Raw genomic sequence first — 24,330 nt, 5'->3', positions numbered from 1 at the left:
TTCTGACAATTATCATCCCCACTAAGGATTTTTGAAATACTAAAGAAAAGAAATATAAATTACAATATCATAAAATGTCCTTACACATAAAAATAGTACTTATTCTCTCATAAAAATATGAGTTCTTCTAGTAATATAAAGAATGAATCTCACATAATTATAAGGAATAATATATATACACCAGGTGCATATGATAATTTCTTAAAATATCCTATCCTAGCCATATTAATGGCATGATATGTTAATTTTGTAATTGAGGATAGGCTTCAATAATTGATGTTAAAGCTGGAATCTTGACAATATTGTAGCGAGGGAAGCCTCCTTCCTCCAATAATTTCTTCCATTCAAGTTCAGTCCTCTCCTTCCCACCCGATGAATGTGCAATCATTAGCAGATCAAACACCAAACCTGTGTCATCAAATAGGTCATCACCCTCTGGTTTCAGAACTACATCAACTATGATAACCTTCCCTGTTTTCTCAGGTATCGCTTTCCTGCAATTTTTCAATATCTTCACACAATCTTCATCTCCCCAATCGTGCATTATCCACTGCCATAAGAAATATTTGTTTATTTAGTTAGTTTTGAGTGCAAGTTTTAAACTATGAATTTATAGGGAATTCATTATTTTTTTAAAATAAAATTTTTGTAAATGTAAAAAATCTTCATTTTTTTGACCTACTAAATCGGTGAAATGAACAAAATTTTCTATTGAAAACCTTTATTTTCACTCAAACAGTAAGAAATTATAAAAATTCAAAAACTATAAAAAAAATCTTAGTTTAAAAATTTTTACCTTCATGATAATAGCATCAGCGTTTGGAATGGCTTCAAACATGTCACCCCAACATGGCACACACCCTTATACTCTGGTGCTGTAGCAACAACATGAGGTAAATCAAAGTTGATCCCTTTGATGTGTGGATGTGATTTAACAATCTCAGACACCAAGTCCCCAGTCCCACCTCCCACATCAACCAGTGATCCCACACAACCAAACCCATTTTTGTATCCTACTAAAATTGCACGTATCACTACTCTTGCAGTACATGCCATGCCACTATTGAACATGGAGTTGAACTCAGGATTCTGTGATGCAAACTCCCAAATCTCACTCCCATTTGCTTTCTTAAAGGCAATGCCACCTTCTTTCACACATTGGCTAAAACAATGCCAGGGATTGGTCGTCAAAGGATGGTTCTCCATTAATAACATGGGTGCCAGGGTCCTATCGGAGTCATGTACAAGCCATCTAGAAACGTGGGTCGGCCCGTAGAGAGTCTCTCCGCCGTCTGATGGACGATCAGCAGTGAAGATGTTGCGGCGGACCAGCAATCTCATGATGCGTGTAAGGTAGGGGATGTCAGGGTGGGAGGGTGAGTCAATAGAGGAAGCTATTTGGGACAATGTAATTGGGGTAGAGTGAGAGTGTATGATATCAGCTATGCGAAGCTCCACTGCACATTTTAGTGCCATGGAGTCCGCAAAGGCAAACATGAGTTGCCATACTTCTGCTTGGCCTCTGAGCAATTCCTCAGCTTCAAGAAGTTGTTCCATTCTCTCTCCGTGTGTGTATTTGATCTTAGCAGAAGATTTATAAATGGATTTGGTGTGAGACATGATCATGGTACAGAGTCTATTTTACGGAAACATTTCATTTCAAGAGGTAGGTAAACACGGGAAATTTTTGGATCATTCTTCTAGATGGAGTTGATCACTGTAATCTCTGATGTGAAATATCTAATAAATGTCAGCAATCCATCACCATATCGTAATCATTAATACTAAATCAAACATATCAATTTTCGGAAAAAAAAAAAAAATCAAACACATCAATGAGGATAATTTTAGAGTCCATATCGTTGAAAAAAATATCACTTCAATTATATTAGCTAGAAGTTGTTAAAAATTGATTTTTATTTTTTTAATAATATTTAAAATAATATTTTTTTAAAAAATTATAATCATAATTCTAAATAAGTATTTTAAATTATAAAATATCGCGTTTGAACTCTAATAAGTGCCTAATCAGAAAAAAAAAAAAAAAAAAAAAAAAAAAAGCAAAGCTCGCTTTAACTCTGTTCGGAAAATTTTTTAAGAGGAAAGGAAATAGAACAAAATGAGAAAGAAAAGTAAAAGTGAATGAAAAAAAAAAAAATTTCCCTTGTTTGAATGTTAGGGAAAAAAAATAAGAGAGAAAAGTAAAATATTTATAATTAATAAATTATTATAAGGATAAAAATGTAATTGCATTCCTTTACCATTCACTTTCTCTCCCACCTGGAAAGAAAGTTACTCATGAGTCCCACATAATATTTTCCTTGTTCATTTTCCCTTACCCTTATTTTCTTTTATTCCAAATAAGTAATGGGTGGAAATTTCTTTTATTTTCCTTCCTCTATTTTCCACCAATCCAAACAAGGTACAAATTTCCATCAATCAATAAAATAACAAAGTAAAACTTAAAAAGTGTAATTCTCATTCTTTTTGTTTTTTTTTTTCTTGGATTTGAAAGTTGTATGTTTTTGAATTGGTTGTAGAAAAAGCTAAAAGTAATGTTAGCAAAGGATAAGAAGAATGCAGCCTAACCTAATGTCAAATGCAATCATTTAGCAACAACCTGCCATGAGGTTACAAGGTTTCCTTCAACATTAGTATGTGTCAACTCCATTGCAGTGTACAAAGCTCAGCTATAAAATCACCAAAAATGGCTTGTACAGATCAGTAATTACATGTGCAACTCCAGAATAGATCTCTACAGCAAAGTATCATCTCAGTTGGAGCAAATATGTCTTGATGTTCAGTAGTGGTTGATAGTACTAATAATAAATAATAATGATTATGATAATAATAATAACAACATGCTATTGATACAACAGATTGTATGCTGGCAAATCTTTTATTCTATGAACATCTTCTAAAGACAACTCCCTCTCCAATTGTTCCCTTGTTACTTTCAACACCTCCTGCAGGAATGAAGAGCAGATAAAAGGTCATAAGAGAAGTGACATGAATATAGGAAAATTCTGGATTTAGTAATGCTTGACATATAATCTTAAATGAATTCAGCAAAGATTATTTGCTAATTTAACATGGAAAAGAGTTGATACTTTACATTGTATCTTCTCTACAAAAGAATGCAGCAGCAAAGGAATTAAAAGAATCTTGCATATTTTGAACATTCTGGACTATAAGATTTTAATAGAGAGAGAGAAAATATACATTAAACTCCATATAAGAAGCCTGCATAGCAAGCCACTGAGCATCCATCAATTCAAAAGCTGCGCAGAACAGTACATCAAAAGCAGCTTCATCTTCTGCAATTAAAAATGTAAAATTATGAGTAAATAATAGCTTAAAATAATCTTAAAAGCAAATGCAATTTCCTATATTCAAGGACACAAGAGCATAATACAATTTAGAGCAGCTGCCCTGTTACCTCCCAGTAATCTAACAAAATTCTTTCCTGGAAGACATTTTGGTTTTTCTGCAAAGTAGACAAGAGGGAAGACTATTAGTAAATAACCACAGTAGGTTTTAAGCTACAGGGATAAGCATGATGGAACTATCAATAGCTATAGAATGACGCAAAAGCTCAAAAGTTAATCTAGTAATTTGACAATAGCATACAATAAATTATGCTTTAAAGAAAGAAAATCTCTTGATGGAAAAATTTAGCATTGATCAAGAATTTAAATTGCATTGTCCTTGAATGAGTCATTTTGTTCTGTCGACACATAAATAAGGGGAATTATGATGAGAAGAAATGGTGCTCCTTTAAGGTCCCAGTGTACTCAAACTCAGGTAACAATATTAAGAAATTTAGGTTCAATGAATTTCCAGAGAATTTAACTTTCGCAACTAGCATAACAAGAGAACTAGAATGATTCATTTTCACCTTAAACCAAACACCCTTTGCAGTTTAATTTCCTCTTCACCAGTCGTCATCCCCAACCCAATCCCAACTTTTTTGAAACAAACATGATTACTAACCTGACTGTAAATCCAACATCTGGATCAACATAAATGAAACATTAATGCCAGCAACAGCAAATGGATATTCCCAAGTTGCTCGCTTCCCACCCTGCTTGAACAATAACCTACGAAAAGATACCTTCATTTTGTATTTTCATACAATCAGTAATAATCATAACTCACTTTCTGCGCAAATTTAGGCATTAGAGGATCTAGAAAAAGAAAATCACAAAATCGGTTCCAAATAAAGGAATAAATAATTAAGGAAATAGTTGCACAAATACTTGAAAGAGTCAGGAAGGCATACCGGATAAGTCCTGGCAAAAAACAGCAAGTTTTCTAGAGCAATAAAACCACAACCCCTAAGGACAAAAGTTAACTCATTATGAGAGAATATATCTGAATTCCAAAATGCATAAAAAATTCAAAATAAAGCATAGTGTTTAATTTAATTCATAAAAAGATTTTGCTTCTGTTCTTTAATATGGCTAATGCACTATGGCCATGAGATCCTAGATTCAAACCCAAGCACAGAGTGAGGAAAGGTGCTTTGGGGTGGGGAGTAATATGCTTGAAGTGAAGTGTTAAAATGAGGCAAAATGGAAGTAATCCTTTCTCAAGTGATGTTCAATGCATGCCATATGAATTAGTTGAAACTTCTATAGCAGTACACCTCTATTCATGATTCTCAAGCTGTACATTCTCTTATCAATAACAGACAGAAGAGGCCCACTTTAACTATGAGAAGAACAGAAAGAAATTTATAGAATTTCACCTAAAGTCAGTTGATGGATTGGGACCTTGCCACCCCATCTCTTTCCATTGCTCAGAGATCAAGCCTGCCAGAGCAACATCTGGAAAGGCTGCATTCCACAACGATCTAAGAGCTTCCTGACAACAAGAAATGAAAATGAAAGTAGTGATAAAGTATCAAAAAGCGATAACAAATTGCAGAGACAAGAAAATCATAATTCTTGTAACCATCTGCATCCATTAAAAAAAATCTCATGATAAAACGAAAATATGCAGATGAAAGTGTCAAAAGCTATTAGTTTATTGGCCATCTCCAAATGAAAGCTAAGATTCGGTATTCATGGAGAGTGATTTAACTATGCTCCCCATCATGATAAAAACCTATGCATTAACTTAAATTTTTTCTGATCATATTCTCATATAAAAATAAAGGATTTGGTCCATAAGTACACCATCTAATATATCTCATTTTTAAAATTTTCATTCTTCCTCAGTATTAATACTTAATATTTACATTATAATGCATATTAAAATTTATCCTTAACCATTCTTTACATAATATATTTTATCAAATAAATTCTTTCTATTCTACCAGTAGAATATCAGTTTTTTTGGTTAATACATTTCACAACCAAATCCAAGATAAGCATTCCAAGAAAAATGGAAAATTATATTGCAAGAATCATGAGAGTACTTGATGATCAGGACGAGTCTCATCAAATGGTGTTTGCAACCGCTCTTGAAGCTTTTTAAGTCTCTGTTCCTGATAAGAGTTAAAAATAGATTACAACTTTAGTGAAGATGAGAATGAAAAATCAAGTAGTATTTGAGCACATCTATCATGCAACCTTCCACTGCAGGTTGTGGTTTTTTTTTTTTTTTAAGTGTGTTTCCCAAACAAATATTACTGTACTCTATCTCTGCATAATTTTGTTGACAAAATGAATTGCAAGTAGATTTTCATTTATACTTTTCTGTATACCACTCATCTAGGAGATTGTGCCCTTCTTAGGCATGTGTAGGTGATATATTAAACTTGAAAAATAATTGGAATTGTCAATATCGCAAGCTAGTTCCCAAAAAAATTGAGGCCCTTGAAGAAAAGGCAGCAAGGATTTAATTCATGGCTGTGCCTATTTACAATTACACAGACCAGCTACATTTGTTATTTGGTGGCAATCCATGAGTGACAAAATCAACTTGTTGAACATGTTAATACAAAAAATGCTCATAGACAAGCATAAGAATGCAAATGCTTATTCATCTGGTATATGAGATTAGAGGGAAAAAAAATTGACGTATGATGAAATGCAAGGAGGGACATGTTTGCTTAGTATTTCTATTCACCTGAAAAGGAGTCAAAGGTTTGTCAAGAGATTTCTCAGTGCGTTTATTAGCTGAGCGATTGAAGAGCCCTGCTAGCCATGCTCGTGGTCCGACCATAGCATTAGCTACAACCACCAGAAACTGATTGGTGAAACAAGAAAATAGGCTTTAATGGAATGATTCAGATTTATACGAACTACATCTTAATCAAATGATTCATAGTTATATGAACTATATCTTAAACATGGGTAACATTATTGACATAGCCTTGAACTTAGTAGTTTGACACTATAAATCTATTGTGTTCCAACCTCTACATACAGATACAAGGGGAAAAAAAGGTGATGTAAATAACAGAAATCAAGTTTTGCACATCATTAAATTCAAATTGTAAACCAAGAACACAAAAAGAGCTAGCCTTTGTCAACTAGAATGGTTATTGCTTTTCAAAATGCAAGAAAGAAACTACCCATGATTAAAAGAAACTACCCATGATTAAATTCAATAAGAAGTGAACAAAATCCACACTTTCAGAACCTAAATTGGTGCTATGGCTGAATTAATAGTTTATTTTGTGATTTCTAAACCACAATACTGTCAGTGTCATCAGCAACTTGTTGGTCAAATTTGTTAGCAGCTTCCCAAAGGACTCAAGAGTGCAAGGTTGAGAATTCAAAGCAGTCCATGTAATCTCTAGAGATGAAAGCTATTTCTAACTGTGTTAAGCTACATACCACTATTCATCACCAACCCAAAGAAGAATAAACAAACAAAATATATAGTTTAGTGTACATCTAGGTAAATTGAAAATAACTTGGCGTGTGAGTGCAGAAAAAATATAATATAGACAGGAAAAAAGCATGATATAACTTTAACTGAGTGATGAGATAGGAATCTGAAATTTTACTTACTAAAACATTGAGTTAGCTGTGAAATTACATGAGTGGAATTGTAAGACCATTCCAACTCTTCATTGCTCTTCTCTGATCTCCAATAAACTTCATCCTCATCAACCTAAATTTGAATTTTGAATGGATATCATACTATCAAGTTGTTGCATCAAACAAATAACTGTACACATATTGGTGTGTTGCAAAATCATAAGAGTTATTGCTCTCCAAATTGAAGATTTATTATCTGTTTTACTTAATCAAAAATTTGAAATAAGAAAACTAAACTAAACACATTTGCACAGTGGTATTGTGCTCAAACAGGCTATACAGTCAAATGACCAAGTGCAAGAATAGAAAGTTTTGGCTTCTAAGCTATTTGGAGAATGGAGGCTATCTAAAGGTTACAGAAAGTGGGAACCAAGTCAAATAATATAAAAGATAAACACCTGCAAGAGCCGCACAGCCTTTATCTTTATGAAAAACAAATTCATATCAGGAGGAAAGCAACAACCAGTATCAAATACAATGTATAAATTAAAGAATTCAGTTACTTAGAGATGCAAATGAAAGACAAATTATTAAAAAAAAAAAAAAAAAAAAAAAAACTCTTGAAAACAGTTAACATCAAACTGTCCAAAAAGAAAAAACAAAGTTATTGAAGGCAGAAGTGCATAAATGCAAGCGAAATCAATGGCAGTATTAAGTACACCAATTATGACTAATTGGTCAGCTAACAGTGGGCATAATGAAATATCAAGAAATTGACAATAAGCACACTTTTTTCACAAATGCACACTTCTAACAGGTTCTAAACTATCAACATTGGTCTCTGGAAAGAAACAGATTCAAAGAGAAGTGAGAATTTTACTCTGCGAAGAGAAGAGCAAGAGGGAAAGCATTGTCTACTCTTCTTCAATCTCATGAGGTGACCAAAAATTAAAGTTTGATTCTTTTTACCCATTTAAACCGAAAGCTCAAGCCAAAAAGACAAAATGGTAAATGGAAAAATAGGTGACATATGATTGCAATCAACCCATGCTCACCTATTATTCAACCTCCCATCATAGTTTCTCCCCATTGTGCGTGTGAGAGAGAGTAAGTCAAGAAAAAGCAATGATGGATTAAATACAGAGATGCCCAGAAGCCAACTTTTGGAGAGGGAGAAATTAACAGCGCAATTAATGGGATCTTTATGCATCAACTTTTCACTGCAAAAAGCTAGTTACATAAAACAAAGATTGAAAATTTTGGAAAAAGTGGGGGCATGTGTCTCTCCAATTTAATAACAATAGCAAACAAATGTAAAATAACAACCAAACATAGAATTTACAAAACAAAGAAAGGGTAACAAAGAATTGCACAAACACAGAAGTCATAGAAAAGAATAAAAAAGGTACCTTTCATGCCATTTGAGAAAATGGCATGGTGATGGTGATTGGGGTGTTTTTAAGGATGGTTAACGGGACAAAGTGATGTTGGGACCAGAACTAGGAGTGAATGAAGAGAAAGGAATTGAATAAAAAGGGAAAGGAGGAGGAAGAGAAGGGGAAGAATGGCCATTTTTTCACACAGATTTTTTTGGCATTCATACGAGCAAATAATGTTTTTTCGGGAAGTGGTGTCACCACCTAGTCACGACCAGCCAATTTCCTATAATCTTGGCTAGATCATAGCTGAGCTCTCAGGTTATCAAGGCATGTCCAATTTTGGCTGGACTTAGCTTTGGCCCAACACCAATTTTTCAGTTGGATAACTCATAACTATAATAAACGGTAATCATTTCTCAGCTGAAACAACACGTAGAACAGAATTTCCATCTCAGATACTCTTTCAATTAAAAAAAACAAAAATCCAGCTTTTCCTATCTTTAACTTTCCATGATAAGTTCTTGCAAAGGGTTTTCAATGATATGTGACAAAAACGTAAGTTTAGAACGCATTACATGGGGGTACTCTCCTTACATAAATTTCTTTATAAATTATATCAATTTTTTAAAAAACTTAAAATTTTTTATTATATAATTATGAGGTAATTATTGTATTTGGCGGCTTAATTTCATCCAACAAAAAGATAGGTTGAGAAAATTATGGTGCATACTTGCCTTTAAACATTCAGACTTTTGATTCTACCCCTGCTGAACCCATTCTAGTGTTACCTCATGATATCCAATTTTTAACTTGACCCCATTTTTCCTCCGTAAATAATGCAATCTAGCCCCAATTGACATTGGTTATCCATTAAAATGGACAAGATTTACCATCTATTAGGGGAAAAATTGGGTCAATTTAAAAATGCAATCTAGCCCAAATTTGAATTTTTAAATTATTTTTTAATATCTAAAAGAGTGTTTTTTTTCTTAAATGCAGTTTTAAAAATTTTTTTTTTTAATCTCTTAACCACAATTCCAAACACAGCCGCAGTGATGAATGGAATTTTTCTATTTTTTATCCAACAAAATGAAATTGGCATATAATAGAAGTCATAAAAAATTTCCTAGTCTTTAATTGTTTGCCATTATTTATACTCTTATGCTATAAATTTCTTTTTTCTCAATTTCAAAATTTAAATTGAAAATTGTTTCAAAATATTTTCACTCAAATATCAAAATGAACATGAATTCTGTGATTACACAAAGAAAGGCATGATTACATTACAAGGAAAAATTGGCAAAAGGGAAAAACAAAACTAAAATAAACATGGACCTAAATCTAAATTCTAATTGGCCGACAATAGTTACAGTAATTAAGCCTCTATATTAAAAAAGACCTGACAATTAGAAATTAATTAGTTAGTTAAATAAAGATCATGGTACAGGATAAGACTTGTTTTTACACATGCACTTATAAGCCATGGGACAAGTCTCAGCTTCTTCAAGCGATGCACAGACAAAGCTCACCATTACTAGCCTACATGGCGAGCATGACCCACATGCATGGGAACAATCAGGCAAGCTTGACCCTGCAATTTGCACTGTGTCAGGTCCTCTTCTCTTTGTTGCCCTCATTTCCCTGTAGAAATTTGGATTTGCCACTGCCACTTCTTTTGGTGCAGAATGGTGATGCCCATGGTCTGTTCAAGTACATTATTTAAAAGAACAAAAATTTCATCAGAATTCAGCTAAAGTAACCAAAATTTCCATTAAAAAACAAAAAGTTAGAAACCCAAGCTCAATCTTAAAATCCAGACGTTCATGAAACTAGAAATTCATATAAGAATTTCTTGTATAAAATGGAAAGAGAGAGAGAGTATTACGTTTTCGTGGCCTGCCAATGTGCCTTGCAGATATTACAGCCGGAAGAGAAAGAAAAGCAATGACTAATAGAGCAACACAAACAAAACCCTTCATGGCTTTTGATGAAATATGTATGCTTTTGCTAAGTGTTTTTCTCCCTCTCTGTGTGTGTATATATATATATATATATATATAGAGAGAGAGACAGAGAGAGAGAGAGAGAGAGAAAGAGAGGGAGTAAAGGAGAAAAACTGGGACAAGGGATGAGGAAGCAGAATGGAAGAAGAAGGAATATATAAAGGGTATGAAGAAGAGAGGAAGAGGGAGAGTATATTGAAGCAAATCACAGGCAAGAGAGGGTGGTGATGATGAAGGGTGATGAGAGGCGGTCACATGAAAAAGGGTGCACAGTAGTCACAGGACTGAAGCTATAGGTCTCCACCTTAATAAATTACAAGAAATTAAGGTGATGCATGCATTGAAAGCATTGGAAGAATTTACTGAATTCAAAGTGTTTGTTTTACGTGATCTCTGACTATAAAGCAGTAAGACAATACATATATAGCCATCAATGCATGCATGGGAGGGATTTTCAAATTTTCTTGAATTTCTAAAGAGGATTATTAAAAGCTTATAATAACAATAAATTGGGTACTGAATATTTAATGTGATTGCCATTAATGTTTTCCGCTGCTATATAGTAAATGAAGGTGTGCATGAGCCTCCTGGGACCACCTTGTGTGTGCTCTTTTTTTTACTTGATGGATATTCATATTTTAACACACCCCTCTTACCAAAAGGAAATTTCTAAATTAGTCAATGAGAGTGGTTCAATAGGTAAGACTCTATCAGCCTCCATTAAATTGAGAATTCGAGTTTTATCATCATCATTTTTAATAAGTGATTTATAAATTTCACTTAAATCCCTCAATAAGATTGATGATATACCTTGAATTTCACTTACATCCCTCAATAAGATTGGTGATATACATTGATATTAGACTGAGAGAGCAACATCCCTTTTACCTTAAAAAAAGAAAAAAAAATAAATTATAGCAACTTAATTAGCAATTTCTAAATTATAAGCATCTAAGGATTTGAGCATAGACTTATAATTGGTGGTCCATTTTTCCAAATTAGTGTGAAATAATTGCAATCTCATTATAAGAATGAATTTAAAGTTCTTAAATTAAATATTTGATCACAAATATTATGAAATATTATTATATAAAAAAATCTTTATCTTACTTCTACGCTTTTTTAATTTCCTTCTCAATTATAGACATGCTCCATCCTATACTGCATAGAAGTCGGAACCCAACTACATGTAGGTAAATTTGTATTGGGTAGAAGGTTAGGTAAAGAAACAAAAATTATAGTTATGGACAGACTAGAAAATTAAGTTGTAGTTATATTATATGATCATATATATGTACTACTCTCTTTCCACGTGTGAACCAATATCCATTATATTCGATTCTGCTAGATTCTCCACATGTGAATCAATATCCATTACATTCGATTCTGCTCGATTCTGATTTTAATATTGATTTTCAATTGTGATGTGCATACAAAGTGGATTCTTGAAGTATGTATGATATTGTTATCTATTAAAAAATTCTAGCTACAAGTACAAAACATATCATTTACCATGCACAATTAAAATTTACAAGTAGTTAATTGAAGAAATGATATAGTTGAATATTCCTAAATTAGTATGTGTTTGGAGGAGCTTAAAAATATGTAGAATGTTTATAAATTGAAGAACTTTTTGCCAATGAAAACAAAGCAAAAATCACATTAGTCACAGGACCCCAAATGGGGTTGGTGTCTAAAATAGGAAAGAGAGTTATCTAACAGCCAAGCTAATTACTCAATGTTGCTCCATGTCCACACACGTGCAGCAATGTCCTTAACCAAAGGAGGAAAATTTCCTTCCATGTCCAAGATTTTTGGCTGAGAAGGAGAAGAGCCACTCCCTTCTCTTATGGAATGTGGTCACCTCAGGGTCTACCCCTCCTCTTGACCTTGAGGTATCAATGGAAACTCAACCCCCTTACCAACCAAAGTATGTGATGCTGAACAGTAATCATTCAACGAATCTAAGACCTCCTCCCAAGAGGAGAAACATTCCTAGGTACCATTCAAGCCATCCTGGTAAATCCAGTGGAAGCTGTTGCCTAAAATGTCTGTGTTGTTGCTTTTTATTCTGGTTTGCGTTGATCATCCTTCTTGGTGGCGCTGCTTTTTATCTTTACTCTATGTTGCAGCCTGAAATTCCTCGCTATAACGTTGATCGTTTCGATGTCAATGCCTTCAATGTTCAGCAAGATTTTAGTCTCCATACTGAATTTGTTGTTACTGTCAAATCTGACAATCCCAACCAGCACATTGGTTTCCAATATGGCAAGGACAGCTCTGTTGTTGTAACATATAAAGACTCTGTTCTTTGTGCTGGAAAACTTCCCACCTTTCTTCAACCCCATTCAAACACAACTATGATCCAAATTCTTTTGAAAGGAGACAGTGAATTTGGATCAGGCCTTCAAGAAGCTCTCATGCAAAATCGAAAATCAGGACAAATCCCTCTACTTGTAGAGGTAAAGGCACCTATCTCTGTGGTAATTCGTGATTTCCCAATGAGACAAGTCACGGTTCTTCTCAACAGTTCTTTGTTGGTTGATAACTTGTCACCTAAAAGAAAGAAAGCCAGAATTTTATCAAGCACTTATCACTATGCAGTGGAACTTTAAATCCAATTACTTGCTCTCCTCTTCTCCTTCTCCTTGTTAATATTATTAGCTTATTCTTGGAGAAGCACAATAAGCTAATATCATTTGGAGCCAATTGCTTCTCTCAGATATCAAATCAAAATCATCTGAGGAATTTTCGATTGCTTATCAGGAAAGACCATGTTACAGACTAATATTTTCATGTATCTGCAGATTTAGATAGTATAATATAGGCTTTTGTTGGAATTGGAATTTGTATATGTGGTGTTTCTCGAGAGCAATGTCAATTTCCTGTAATACAGACACGCCCCTTATTATTAATTTAGAATTAGAAATGATCAATCTTTGTTCTTTTGCTACTCAATTGGGCTAGCTACTAATCACAAAGCAAGAAAACGTTATTTGATCAATACGAAAGGAAATTCATTAACATCTTGCTCTGTTTCCTTCCATTTTCTCACAAAATAAATGGTGATGGAAATGTATAAGACCACTAGTCATTGAAGCTGAAATTAACCAAACATATTTATCAATTTCAAGGAAATATGGTGAAGTTCACTGGCTAAAAGTATAAATTTACGTAGTTAGTTTCAATCTAAAAGCCTTTCAAGTTTGCAATCCTTGTCAAGGATGATCCTCTGTTTTAGGCTCTTTGCTAGTATTTTTCTAATTTGAAGATTAAAAAAGGGGAAAACAAAATCTTTGTTGTAGAGGTCAAGCTAAATTCATCTACGATATTGTCACCTAGTTTCTTACTAGAACTCCAAGCAAAATGCAACATTGGCTGCAAAAGATACATTTTCATTAATCATGTTCTTAACTGGATTGAAAATTTTGCATTCAAAAGGGAACTGAAGATTGTAGGCTGTTCCTGTAATTTTGGGGAAGCTAATATATATAAAATATAATATAATATAAAAGGGATCGACACATTGATGACATGACATACCATCTTGGCAGTTATTTTAGACCTGAGTGCACAGACAAGTGGCAACATCTAAACCAATCAGTTTCTACTTTTTTGGAAACAAACTTATTAGCCATTTATAACCTCAAAAAAAAGACAACAAAAAACTCTGCCTGGCTTCTGGCTTGCCTTGGTTGATCCCATCAGAGGTCACTGACGTCGCTGCTGCGGTCTCTTTTGCACATTTGCATCGTTAACATATTTTCTGGATTTTGGTATAACCCTATCCAATACTGAAATTGCAGCTTCTTTTTTCTTAATTTGAATTTCACCTTTTTCTTTTTCCTCTTTAATTCTAATCTTAGTTTCCAGCTGTTGGACATTGAAGATGTTTGCATGTCTGTGAATAAGAATTGGAAACTAGTCAGCTGTTGTGCCAATATTGTTCTATCGTGATTCAAGCGAATCACATAAATGATGGACGATTATATCACACACGCACAAAATATTATGAATATTGATTCAAATTTTTGATAACGTCTTGTAAATGCATGATCCATTGGATAGTCTAGATCAATGCATTTCAAGAAAACAGGACAATTTTACAAGAACCTGAGACAAAATTTGAGGGGGTGGGGGTGGGGTGGTTGTGAGGGGGCAATCTGAGATGTATTCAGTTCAATGGAATAATTTTGTTGACAGAAATAAAATTCTGCTTCAGGCAACAAAGAATCCTAAGGAAATGACGAGCATGATGAGAAGCAATACATGTGGATGGGCAGCAAATTTATTGTTGATGGTGGAGCTCCGAAAAAGGATACTAACCTTTAGAGATGTCATTGACCTACCTCCTTGTGACGGTTCTGGTCCCATCCATGAGGTACTCATCTATTTACTTACAGTGACAGCATGGATGTTTTTAATCCAATCATTTATTCTTGAAAACTTCCTATTCTGAATCTTATGGTAGTTGGTGATGGACACGGTTGAAGATCTCTACCACTTATACCCCAAAGTTGTAAATGGTAACTTGACCAGAGAAACAGAAGATGTCTCCTTGTATCAGGTTCATTTACCTGAAATACATATCAAACTATCTGATTAGTACTTGCACCTGCAATCTGATGGAAAAATACATTTGCATAGGAATTGCACCACCTTTATGATGCTTTGAAAGCCATTGGAGATTCATGGGTGAAAAACCACAAGTGGATAAGCACCTCAGGCTATAAAACAAATGACAGCATGGAGGATGGCACTTTGGAGCAACTTAGTAAGATGTTTTCTTCTGCCATAAATGCTACATAAACTGTAGTTTTAATTCAGAGTGATAAATATTTCATATTGAAGGTCAAAAGTCCTTTCAAAGCTCAACAACATAATTGACATTGCAAGGAAAATGTTTGATGTGATGGAGGAAGACGAGAAGAACAATGGTGGCATTATACAAGATTCAACAACTGGGGATTCTTTAAGAGAGTCTTACTCAAACAAGAAAAATACCTGGCCTTCTCCAGATACTCCGGCAGCATTCTCTTCTGCAATTTCTTTTCCTATGGAACTTGCTGAGTTTGCAAATTCTACATATGCCTCACCTTTGCTGTTGCCTCTCAGACTTCAGGCAGTGGAGAAATTGAGGCCAATTGAAATAAAATACCTCCCATTCAACTTGTTCCCTACAAAGTCTGCTCACTTTCATAATCAAATGAAAGTAATGGATCAAAAAGTTGCTGAAACGAAGGTAGAAAAGGAAGATGTTTTGCCAGCTAAAGTGAGTAACATAGAGCCAAAAGATTCCAAAAACTCTTACAATTTTCCAAATATTCCGAGTTCTGATTCCAACATGATGTCTGACGCAAAAGGATCAGCAGCAGTATCGAACCCACCTCCACTGGCAGTGTCCAGTCCAGCTCCAATTATGCTACCAGACATCCATTTGCCACCCGTCAATCCACCTTCAAATGGAACACCAGCACCTCCACTAGTACCACCTTCTGTGGGATTGGCACCGGTGTCACCAATTCCCATGCCACCAGCAAAGGGAGCTACACCGCCACCAGTAAATGGAGCTACACCACCACCACCCCCTCCTCCACTTGGTGTGGCAAAGGCACCGCTCCCAAGGAAAAATACCAAATTAAAGAGATCAAGCTATATGGGAAACATGTATAGGCTTCTCAAAGAGAAGGTGGAAGGGTGTGGCTTACGTGTTAAACCTTCTGAAGGGAGAAAACCTAAAATTGGAGGAGGACCTGCAGGGGGAAAACAGGGAATGGCTGATGCACTGGCAGAGATGACAAAAAGGTATGCTTCCAGCTTTTGCTGCTCGTAGAATCCCAGACTAGAACACAACAATTATGGTGCTCTCTCACTTAGCACTTGGTTTTCTTCTATGGGCATCATAGATCGGCATATTTCCAACAGATTGAAGAAGATGTCAAGAAACACGCAAAATCAATCAAGGAGATCAAAGCTGCCATTAATTCCTTCCAAACCAAGGACATGACTAAACTTGTTAAATTTCACAAGTATGTGGAGCAACATTTGGAGAAATTGACTGATGAGACACAGGTGACAGAGACTTGATAATACTCAATTGGCCGATTACATATTCATTTCTTTGCCTATTTGATTTAGACAATGTTCACTGCTTAGTTATTGTGTTGTTGATCCACAAAAAGGAAAGCAGGGGGAAGGAGCAGGGAAATCTATAATTCAATCTCCTGAATTCTTGGCATGAAAATGTTAGGACCCAAGCTCATTAGGTTCAAACAAAAGTGCTTGGTAGCTGTGAAAGAGGAGGAAAATGAGGCAAACAGAAAGAAAAAAGAGAAAGAAGAAGAAGAGAAAGAGAAGAGAGATGAAGGATAACTTCTTGAGAGAAGTGGACGTTTCTTGTTATTGATCAAGTGATGATTTACAACTCATCTCCCTTTATATATCAGCTAATATAACAAAGTAACCTGAAGCTGATTAACTAACGTAGCAGCTGCTTATTCGTTGTTTACATTCTCCAATTCCTCACAGAAGAGATGAAGGGAAATACTCATTCAGTTCCTTACAATGCAGGTGCTGGCAAGATTTGAAGGGTTTCCCACAAAGAAACTGGAAACATTAAGAGCAGCAGCGGCACTACATTTAAAACTGGAAGAAATAACTACCCAACTGGAAAAGTGGAAAGTAATGCCTCCTTTAGATCAGCACCTTAGCAAGGTTGAATCCTACTTTAACAAGGTAAGCTTTTCCAGACATGTGAAAAGACAAATTGGAATTTTCCTGGCAACCCTGTTTGCCATTGATTATGAGAATTATTTGCAAGCAGATCAAGGGAGAAATAGATGCACTGGAAAGAAGCAAAGATGAAGAGTCTAAGCGTTTCCGGAGCAACAACATCGATTTTGACTCCAACATTTTGGTGCGAACTAAGGAATTAATGGTAGATGTTTCTTCAAACTGCATGGAGGTTGCACTTAAGGTAATTTTTATCTTCATAGATTACCTGATTAGCAAAGGATATAAAAGAGGAAAGAAGAAGAAAGAGAAACTTATAGCTTATCCCACTAACAAATACTTCTGAACGAACTCAGAACAGTTCTGAACCTTTTGGCCTTTTGATCTAGGAATGGAGGGAGGCAAAGGAAGCAGAGAGTGCAGAAAGCGGGAAAATAGGTGATGGCCAATTAAAGGCAAGTGAAAATATGCTTTGGAGGGCTTTTCAGCTAGCATATCGGGTCTATAGCTTTGCTGGTGGACAAGATGAACGAGCTGATATTTTGAGCAAAGAACTAGCTCGTGAAATAGAGATGATCGCCAGAGTTTGTATAACTAATTCTAAGCAATAGCAAAAATCAGTGCCCTACGCTACGCAAAATTATGACATCCTCAATTTCGGTGATATAAATTGAAAGCTCAGAACAGATGCCAATGTAATAAATTTAAATGGCAGCATTAATAATAAAAGAGACTTTGGATTTTTATAGGAATGTTTTATGGATAGTTGGAGCAAGAAAAGCACAATTTTACTTCCAAATTTCCAGTTTTGCTCTGAAGACCAAAATGTTACAAGGTCCATCAAATCGAAAAATCTAGGTAACATCCAGGTTTTTGAAGGGAGGTTCTCATCCTTCTTCATAACACTCTTGAAGGTGCATTAACCAATCATGTCAGTCCTCTAAAGGCTTTAACTTTGCAGGAACTCGCTTCAGCAGACTTATCTGTTCTTTTTTTCTGAGCCCTATTAACTGCTAAGAAATCTTTAGAGGATTTATGGAAAACAAGAGGTGACCCAAGAAAATAAATAAAAAATGAAAAAGAAAAATTCTAATTCAAGGCACCTAACCTAATCCTCACTCTGCAATGCAGTGGTCAACTATTTAAACAAGAATTTAAATGAAACTCCCACGGGCATAACCACAAACACCTACAAGATGCACTCTTAAACCAATTGAATCATGGTTGGATCATCGTGAGCTAATCATTACAAAAACATTCTCTTTTGTCCTTCAAGAAAAGCAGTACAACAGAATAAAGAAATTAAATATGAAAAGTTGTCAAGAGTCAATGAATCATGTTTGTGTGTTTGGCTTGGCCCCATCATCATTAGGTCCCCACAGGGTTTCCTCCATGCGTAAGCAAGGCCCCGCTCACCCCAGCCCACCATTCTGCCCAGTTGCATGCCAATCGCCCATGACAGAAGTTGGTCACCAGCTGAGAGAGAGAGAGAGAGAGAGAGGTGGGTTTGATTACCTGTTTCTTTGACCGCAGAGCTAACAACCACGAAGTCTTTTCTTTATTGAAGCTCCTCTAGTTTCCATTGTAGCTTTAACCAGCATGTCAGCTTTTTGTGTGAATTAAGGTTCTTTTTGTCCCATCTATGTCTGGCCGATACGAATTATATACATGTGAACTTTCTTTTAAGCAAAATTCTTAAATAGATTCAGTTCAGGGTGAATTTAAGGTACAAGAAAATGGATGCTTCCAATTCCACTTTGGTTGTGGAATGGTGTGGATAGACTTATAACGATTAGTGAGCTTAAATAAAATTATAATAATAAAAAATATGTTTTTTTTTTTTTATGTGTGTATTTATTTTTAATAAAAAAAAGTTGAATTGATGTATGTGGGTTAATGGTGAAAAAAATTTGGAGTGGATTCATTAGTAAATTAATATTTTGGGGTCTCACATTAACTATAGAAAGGCGTATGTAAGCTCATAAAAATTAACACGATTTATTAAAATTATCATGATTTTATTAAGAAAATGTATCACTTATATAAATGTGTGTTTGTACTTATTTTTTATAAAAAAATAATTTATTTTTAAAAAAAATACTTCTTTTTTAAAAAAAAAATATTTTTTTAGACTTTAACAATTTTAATTCTTATGAAAAGATAAAAACAGTTATACATGCATAACAGAAATATACACTATTAATTTAATATTATAATAAAATAATAAAAATATTTTCACGAATAACATGTTTTTAAAAAATAATGTGCATCAAAAATATTTTTTATATATAAATTATTTTTCATAAATTAGATGAAACTTTATATATAAAATAAGTAAGATTTATATATTTAATTTTAAATTTATAATAGATGAGATAAATTTTTTTTCTTTTAATTTTAAAAAATTAATTATAACCACGTGAGTTAAAAGGTTAAGAATCATTTTTTGAAAAATATTATTTTAGATGTCATAAAAAATAATTATTTAAAAAAAAATTTAATTAAAATATTTTAAATTTAATTTTTAATACTCTATAAGTAATATATTCTTATTAACAATAGTTTCTTCAATAATGTTAAATGTTTTATTTATTGCCATGTTGGAATTTATAAGTTTATCATTGTCCTTCTCCATTTAAACCATTTCATAAGATAAACTGGTATAATTTGATAATGTAGTCTAGGGTAATCCTTCTTCTTTTGCATATATATATATATACATATAGAAATTTACAGATTTGAATCTCACATATTTAAGAAACATGCATTAAATCATTGATTTATAAAATGATAAACATGAAAAATTATATTTGTTAATGGTTAAGAACTTTTTCTTTTGTAATTAATATTTACTTATGTTTAATGTGCATAAAATTATAAATAAATAAATTATATATAATTATTAAATTAAGATTTTAATAATTATTTTCAAGATTTTATTGACATCAATGCATTTTGATTATACAAAATGAATTTATATTATTTTCAAAAGCAAAGCCTCAACCATAGACCACTTTCAACTCTAAACCTACTCACCCAAACTTAATTGGCCATCACCCATTTTCTTTCTCATGATTAGAAATTTAGAATCAAAAGTCTTGGATCATTACCACCACTACCTCTTATAATAGACTCCTCTAGAAATATCTAAGGAAAGTAATATTCAAGTAAATTCTTGATAAAAATTATTTATTTATTATAATTATTTATTTATAACATTGCTCTTAACATAAGGATTATTATCCAAAAGATTAAACAAAAAAAATTAAAGGCTCAACAGCCATAAAATATAAGTCTCTTAATTTGGAAAATAAATCTAAGTTTAAACCATCAATTTTAGTTTGAGCCTTTCCACTTTCTACCCCACCACAAAATTGAAGAATAAATTAAAGAGTGTGACTATAGTACATTTGATTTTATATTATATGAGAACGAGATTAACAATCTTTAAATCAAACATTTACATTAAGGTTTTATATTTATTATTTTAATTATTATTCACATTTTATTTGATTTTGTATGAATTTCTATCTAATCAATGTTATATATAAATGAGATTTAAATTTTTAAATTAAATATTTATAATTATATTTATATACTTATTATTTTATTTATATATATTTTAATTAATTATACATTAATTTCGATATAAATATTCAATTGAAAAAAGTTCAACCGGGTCAAGATTATATTATACGTGTATTAGATTAAAAAATAAATAAAAGGCCCCCTGTTTTCCTCTGTTTTAAAATGAGCCAAGTGTCTGAACTACTGAAGGAAGAGGAGCAGTTTTTTTTCCTGAGTGGAGGGAGAGAAGCGTGCGCCACTCTCTTCCAATTTTTTCAAACCCACTTCTCCTAAAACCAACTACTAACTGCCATGTACTTCATATCCCATGTTGCTTCGGTTAGCTCTTCTTCACCTTCTCCTCAAAACACTCCATTTTCAATCCATTCTTCTTTCCCCTGCAACATGTAAACTCACTCCCAACTTCAGCTTCCTATTGAATTCTACTACTGTTACTTCAAGAATAAAGCAGAGTGAAAACATTGAGAGATGTTTGATTTCTTGTTTGGGTGGCGAAAAGCTTCTAAATGGTGAGTTACTAGTATCGGGTTGAGTTTCTTGTTCTTGTTTTCTTCTTGTTGTTGTAACAAGATTTCCTTTTGTTTCTTTGCTTGCAGCAAGAAGCTGATCAAACGAGTTCAGTGCCGACTCAAGCTGTTAAAGACCAAAAGGTATTCAATTGTGAGGCAGATTAGGGAGGACGTGGCTCAGCTCATCAAGATTGGCTATGAAGATATTGCCTTCAATCGGGTATATTTCATTATAAAAATCTCATTGCTGGCTACTCAATTCATAGCTTTTTGTGTTAACAAGAAATCTCCCTTGTGATTTCCTCATTTTCAGGCTGAGCATCTTTTTATAGATGAAACCATTATGGACATTTATGAATTACTGGACAATTTCTGTGATTTTATCCTCGTCCACATATCGTATATCCGCAAGCACAAGTATGCAATTTTGCTTTTGTCACCTGTTTGATCCTCCTGTAGTGTGTTATAAAACCATCATCAAATCTTTCTTGGAAATTTGTGGTCTCAGGGATTGTCCCAATGATATCAATGAAGCAGTTTCGAGTCTTATATTTGCCTCTGCAAGATGTGGGGATCTACCAGAGCTTCGATCTATCCGCAAGCTCTTTGGAGAGCGTTATGGCCAGAGATTTGAAATGACAGCTCTTGAACTATTGCCTGGCAATCTTGTCAACCTCCAGGTTTTTATGGATTATGGTTTTCTTATATCAATACAACACCATGGATTTTTTTTTTTTTTTTTTTTTTTTGCCTTTTTTGATTAATTGTCGCTTTAGGTGAAAGAGAAACTGTCCATTAAATCAGTTCCTGATGATGTGAAGCAAAAATTAGTAGCTCAGATATCTAGAGATTACAGCCTCAAGCCAGAGATTTTTGCACTTGCATACACTTCTGAACTTCAGCAACAGGTATTGCTTGATACTTCTGTCAATACTTCAAATTTAACGTAGATTTCCTTTATCAGATTTAGTTCAAGTCCTTTTGTTTACCGTAATCACAGGTACTAGATATTGATTTTCAAACTTATGATAAAGAGGGAAAAGCCAAATATGCAGATGCAGCATCTACTGTGATGAGTACCATACCATTCGGTGCTCATCAGGAAGACAAGATGAGTACTTCCATTACTTCTTCTATAGTTGAGCGATCTCCACCAGATATAATGAAGTCTCCGATGAATGGAAAAGCAGGATTGGAGTCTCCCCACAAATTCGAAGCTGTAGCTTTTGGTTCTGATGAAAGTCAGAAAACTTGCAGAGCTTACATTCCCAATTCAGATCACAAGCAAGAGCGAAAGATGACAGCTTCTTCTTCAGAAAGTTTGCCTCAGCTTCCCGAGGAAATGATAACCTATCTTGATGACGTAGAGGAGGTTCAACAATCCATTAAGAATGAAGGAAGCTGCCAGGACCAAAGGATTTTCAAGTTCAAATCATCTGTGCTGCCTACAGATGGAAAAGCTGAAGACTGTTATAGTGATTCCTCAAGCTCATGTAGCACAAGAAAGAGAGAAAAGGCTGTCAGGAAAAGAACAAGGAGGAGATCCTTCTCTCGAGGAAATTCAAGTGTGAAGGATATTGAATGCTTGATTTATTATGACGAGCCATACACGAGATCTCCAAATCCTAGGTCACATCTTCACAGTAAGCATCTAAGGAAGAATGTAGTACAAAATAGCGAGCAGGCATTTCATGAAGAGAAGAGGCAGAAACATCCTCACTCCTGCTGCTGCTTTAATCTTGAGGCTGAGTGCTGCTGCCATCCGTATTATTTTTATATTGGTGATGGCAGAGATGATCAGAAATCTCCTCGTCCAAAGCAGAATGACACGATTAGTCATGGCTTAGAACAAAAGCATGTTCATAAGTGTTGTAGGATTGGAAAACCAGACACAGAAATGGAATGGTATACCTTTCCTGATCAGAGGCCTAGAAGAAGAAGCTGTGAATTTGGTGGTAGTGCATTCAGCTCTTTAACCAATTCAGATTGCCAGCCTGATAAGCGAAGCAAGGTAGCGAAAGGAAAGGTCAATGAATTTGATCCTCTAGGCAGCCATTTTGCTTCTAATAATTCATCACCTAAGGCTACTAGTCCTTTGACAAGAAAAGCACCAAAGCCCCCTTATTTGAGAGCCATGACAATGCCCCAAGAGCGGTCTAAGGGCGATCAAACTGAAAACGCATTTAGGTCCAGTTCTTTTGCTATTCAGTCTCCTAATCATGTCCACCCTAAATTGCCAAACTATGAAGAGCTAGCAGCTAAGTTCTTGGCTCTTAAAAAAGAGCATCTGCGGAATAGACACCAATGAATGATAGCCTGGAAAATAAGGCTTATCGATGCACCATAGTAATTGTATGATCATCAGGCTTTACAGTATCCAACATAGAGAGTAGAATGATTTGCTTTTGCAATACTAATGTCTTGAATTATAGAGGTTCTTTCCTTTTGTGTACTTGAAATTGAAATTTAGAAAGAAACTGGAAAAGTTTATGTCATTCAACAACATATCAGGTGAATTTGTGGGTCAATGCCATGGCTAATTAGCGTGATCACATATCCATTCTTACTGCTAATCTTCCAGCTACTAGAGACAATCTTCAACTAAATTTGAATAATGGTTTAACTGACGACAAACCATCAATAATAAAGCCTCTATAATCTCTGCAGAATGTGGCTAATCCTGCCTCCCCTGCTGATTTGGAATGTGAAGCATCACAATGAAGCCTTAAACTTCCTCGTACAAGAGGAATGCTCCGCATTCATCAATTAGTTAGGTGGGGTGGATGTGCTATATGTTTATTAGGGTGCTGAGAAGATGAATAAGAACACAACCATTAGGAGCACCATGAAAGTGTAATAATGGTTGTTTGATTGGATCTTGGAAAAAAGATTTCAAATTCCATCAAAATTTGCCATCTTTCTTTCTTTCTTTCTATTTTCAATTCATGACTTTACTGTGAATATATACTTGCTTGCAGTTGCAGATGATTGTTGAGGTCCAAAGATTGTTAAGAGTTACCAAACAAATTCTATACATTAGCTGCTACTTCTGACTAGTGATGATATTTGCTGCTGGGGTGGGGATGTCTGTCATTTTTATTTTGAAGAAAAAATGAAGATGATATGCTATTTCAGATTCTTGATGATTAAGTTCCACATATTCAGTATGCAATGAACCAAAACC

General features: G+C 34.2%; 6 protein-coding genes, 1 long non-coding RNA gene and 1 pseudogene across 13 annotated transcripts; 4 read left to right on the top strand and 4 right to left on the bottom strand.

The window, feature by feature from the left end:
- LOC110668199 (xanthohumol 4-O-methyltransferase-like) lies at positions 1–1,573 on the bottom strand (annotated as a pseudogene).
- A 1,017-nt stretch (positions 1,574–2,590) lies between these two features.
- On the bottom strand, positions 2,591–8,454 carry LOC110668212 (uncharacterized). Of its 7 annotated transcripts, none has more exons than XM_021829364.2 (10): positions 8,345–8,454; positions 6,966–7,068; positions 6,076–6,195; positions 5,423–5,491; positions 4,751–4,866; positions 4,283–4,337; positions 3,994–4,114; positions 3,440–3,487; positions 3,223–3,317; positions 2,591–2,966 (listed from the first exon to the last, which is right to left on the bottom strand). In XM_021829364.2, the coding sequence occupies exons 3-10, from the start codon at positions 6,169–6,171 to the stop codon at positions 2,865–2,867; spliced, it is 702 nt and encodes a 233-aa protein (XP_021685056.2). In that variant the 5' UTR covers positions 6,172–6,195; positions 6,966–7,068; positions 8,345–8,454; the 3' UTR covers positions 2,591–2,864. The 7 variants fall into 7 exon arrangements, 6 of the variants coding, with proteins under 6 accessions (XP_021685056.2, XP_021685054.2, XP_057984400.1 ...); XM_021829362.2 differs by having other exon boundaries at positions 6,076–6,179; XM_058128417.1 differs by lacking the exon at positions 8,345–8,454 and adding an exon at positions 7,991–8,154.
- Positions 8,455–9,548: 1,094 nt separating this feature from the next.
- On the bottom strand, positions 9,549–10,362 carry LOC131169563 (protein EPIDERMAL PATTERNING FACTOR 1). Its single transcript, XM_058128750.1, has 2 exons — positions 10,200–10,362; positions 9,549–10,016 (listed from the first exon to the last, which is right to left on the bottom strand). Exons 1-2 carry the CDS (start codon positions 10,291–10,293, stop codon positions 9,751–9,753), a joined length of 360 nt encoding a protein of 119 aa, XP_057984733.1. The 5' UTR covers positions 10,294–10,362; the 3' UTR covers positions 9,549–9,750.
- Positions 10,363–11,992: 1,630 nt separating this feature from the next.
- On the top strand, positions 11,993–13,107 carry LOC131169275 (NDR1/HIN1-like protein 6). Its single transcript, XM_058128414.1, has one exon. The coding sequence runs from the start codon at positions 12,219–12,221 to the stop codon at positions 12,930–12,932; it is 714 nt and encodes a 237-aa protein (XP_057984397.1). The 5' UTR covers positions 11,993–12,218; the 3' UTR covers positions 12,933–13,107.
- A 700-nt stretch (positions 13,108–13,807) lies between these two features.
- Positions 13,808–15,105, bottom strand: LOC131169277 (uncharacterized). The gene is made up of 2 exons (XR_009140400.1): positions 14,977–15,105; positions 13,808–14,894 (listed from the first exon to the last, which is right to left on the bottom strand). It is a non-coding gene; the product is annotated as an uncharacterized LOC131169277 (long non-coding RNA).
- A 112-nt stretch (positions 15,106–15,217) lies between these two features.
- On the top strand, positions 15,218–16,150 carry LOC131169438 (uncharacterized). Its single transcript, XM_058128667.1, has one exon. The coding sequence runs from the start codon at positions 15,218–15,220 to the stop codon at positions 16,148–16,150; it is 933 nt and encodes a 310-aa protein (XP_057984650.1).
- LOC131169276 (uncharacterized protein At4g04980-like) lies at positions 15,898–17,766 on the top strand. The gene is made up of 4 exons (XM_058128415.1): positions 15,898–16,389; positions 16,888–17,052; positions 17,141–17,293; positions 17,439–17,766. The coding sequence occupies exons 1-4, from the start codon at positions 16,321–16,323 to the stop codon at positions 17,658–17,660; spliced, it is 609 nt and encodes a 202-aa protein (XP_057984398.1). The 5' UTR covers positions 15,898–16,320; the 3' UTR covers positions 17,661–17,766.
- Positions 17,767–20,762: 2,996 nt separating this feature from the next.
- LOC110668242 (uncharacterized) lies at positions 20,763–23,641 on the top strand. Its single transcript, XM_021829398.2, has 6 exons — positions 20,763–21,146; positions 21,234–21,366; positions 21,460–21,563; positions 21,655–21,826; positions 21,923–22,054; positions 22,147–23,641. The coding sequence occupies exons 1-6, from the start codon at positions 21,106–21,108 to the stop codon at positions 23,452–23,454; spliced, it is 1,890 nt and encodes a 629-aa protein (XP_021685090.2). The 5' UTR covers positions 20,763–21,105; the 3' UTR covers positions 23,455–23,641.
- Positions 23,642–24,330: the final 689 nt, after the last annotated feature.

Source organism: Hevea brasiliensis, chromosome 10 (assembly GCF_030052815.1).
Source record: "Hevea brasiliensis isolate MT/VB/25A 57/8 chromosome 10, ASM3005281v1, whole genome shotgun sequence".
In the NCBI taxonomy this organism is placed as follows: domain Eukaryota; kingdom Viridiplantae; phylum Streptophyta; class Magnoliopsida; order Malpighiales; family Euphorbiaceae; genus Hevea; species Hevea brasiliensis.
This window is presented reverse-complemented; position numbering and strand designations above follow the sequence as displayed.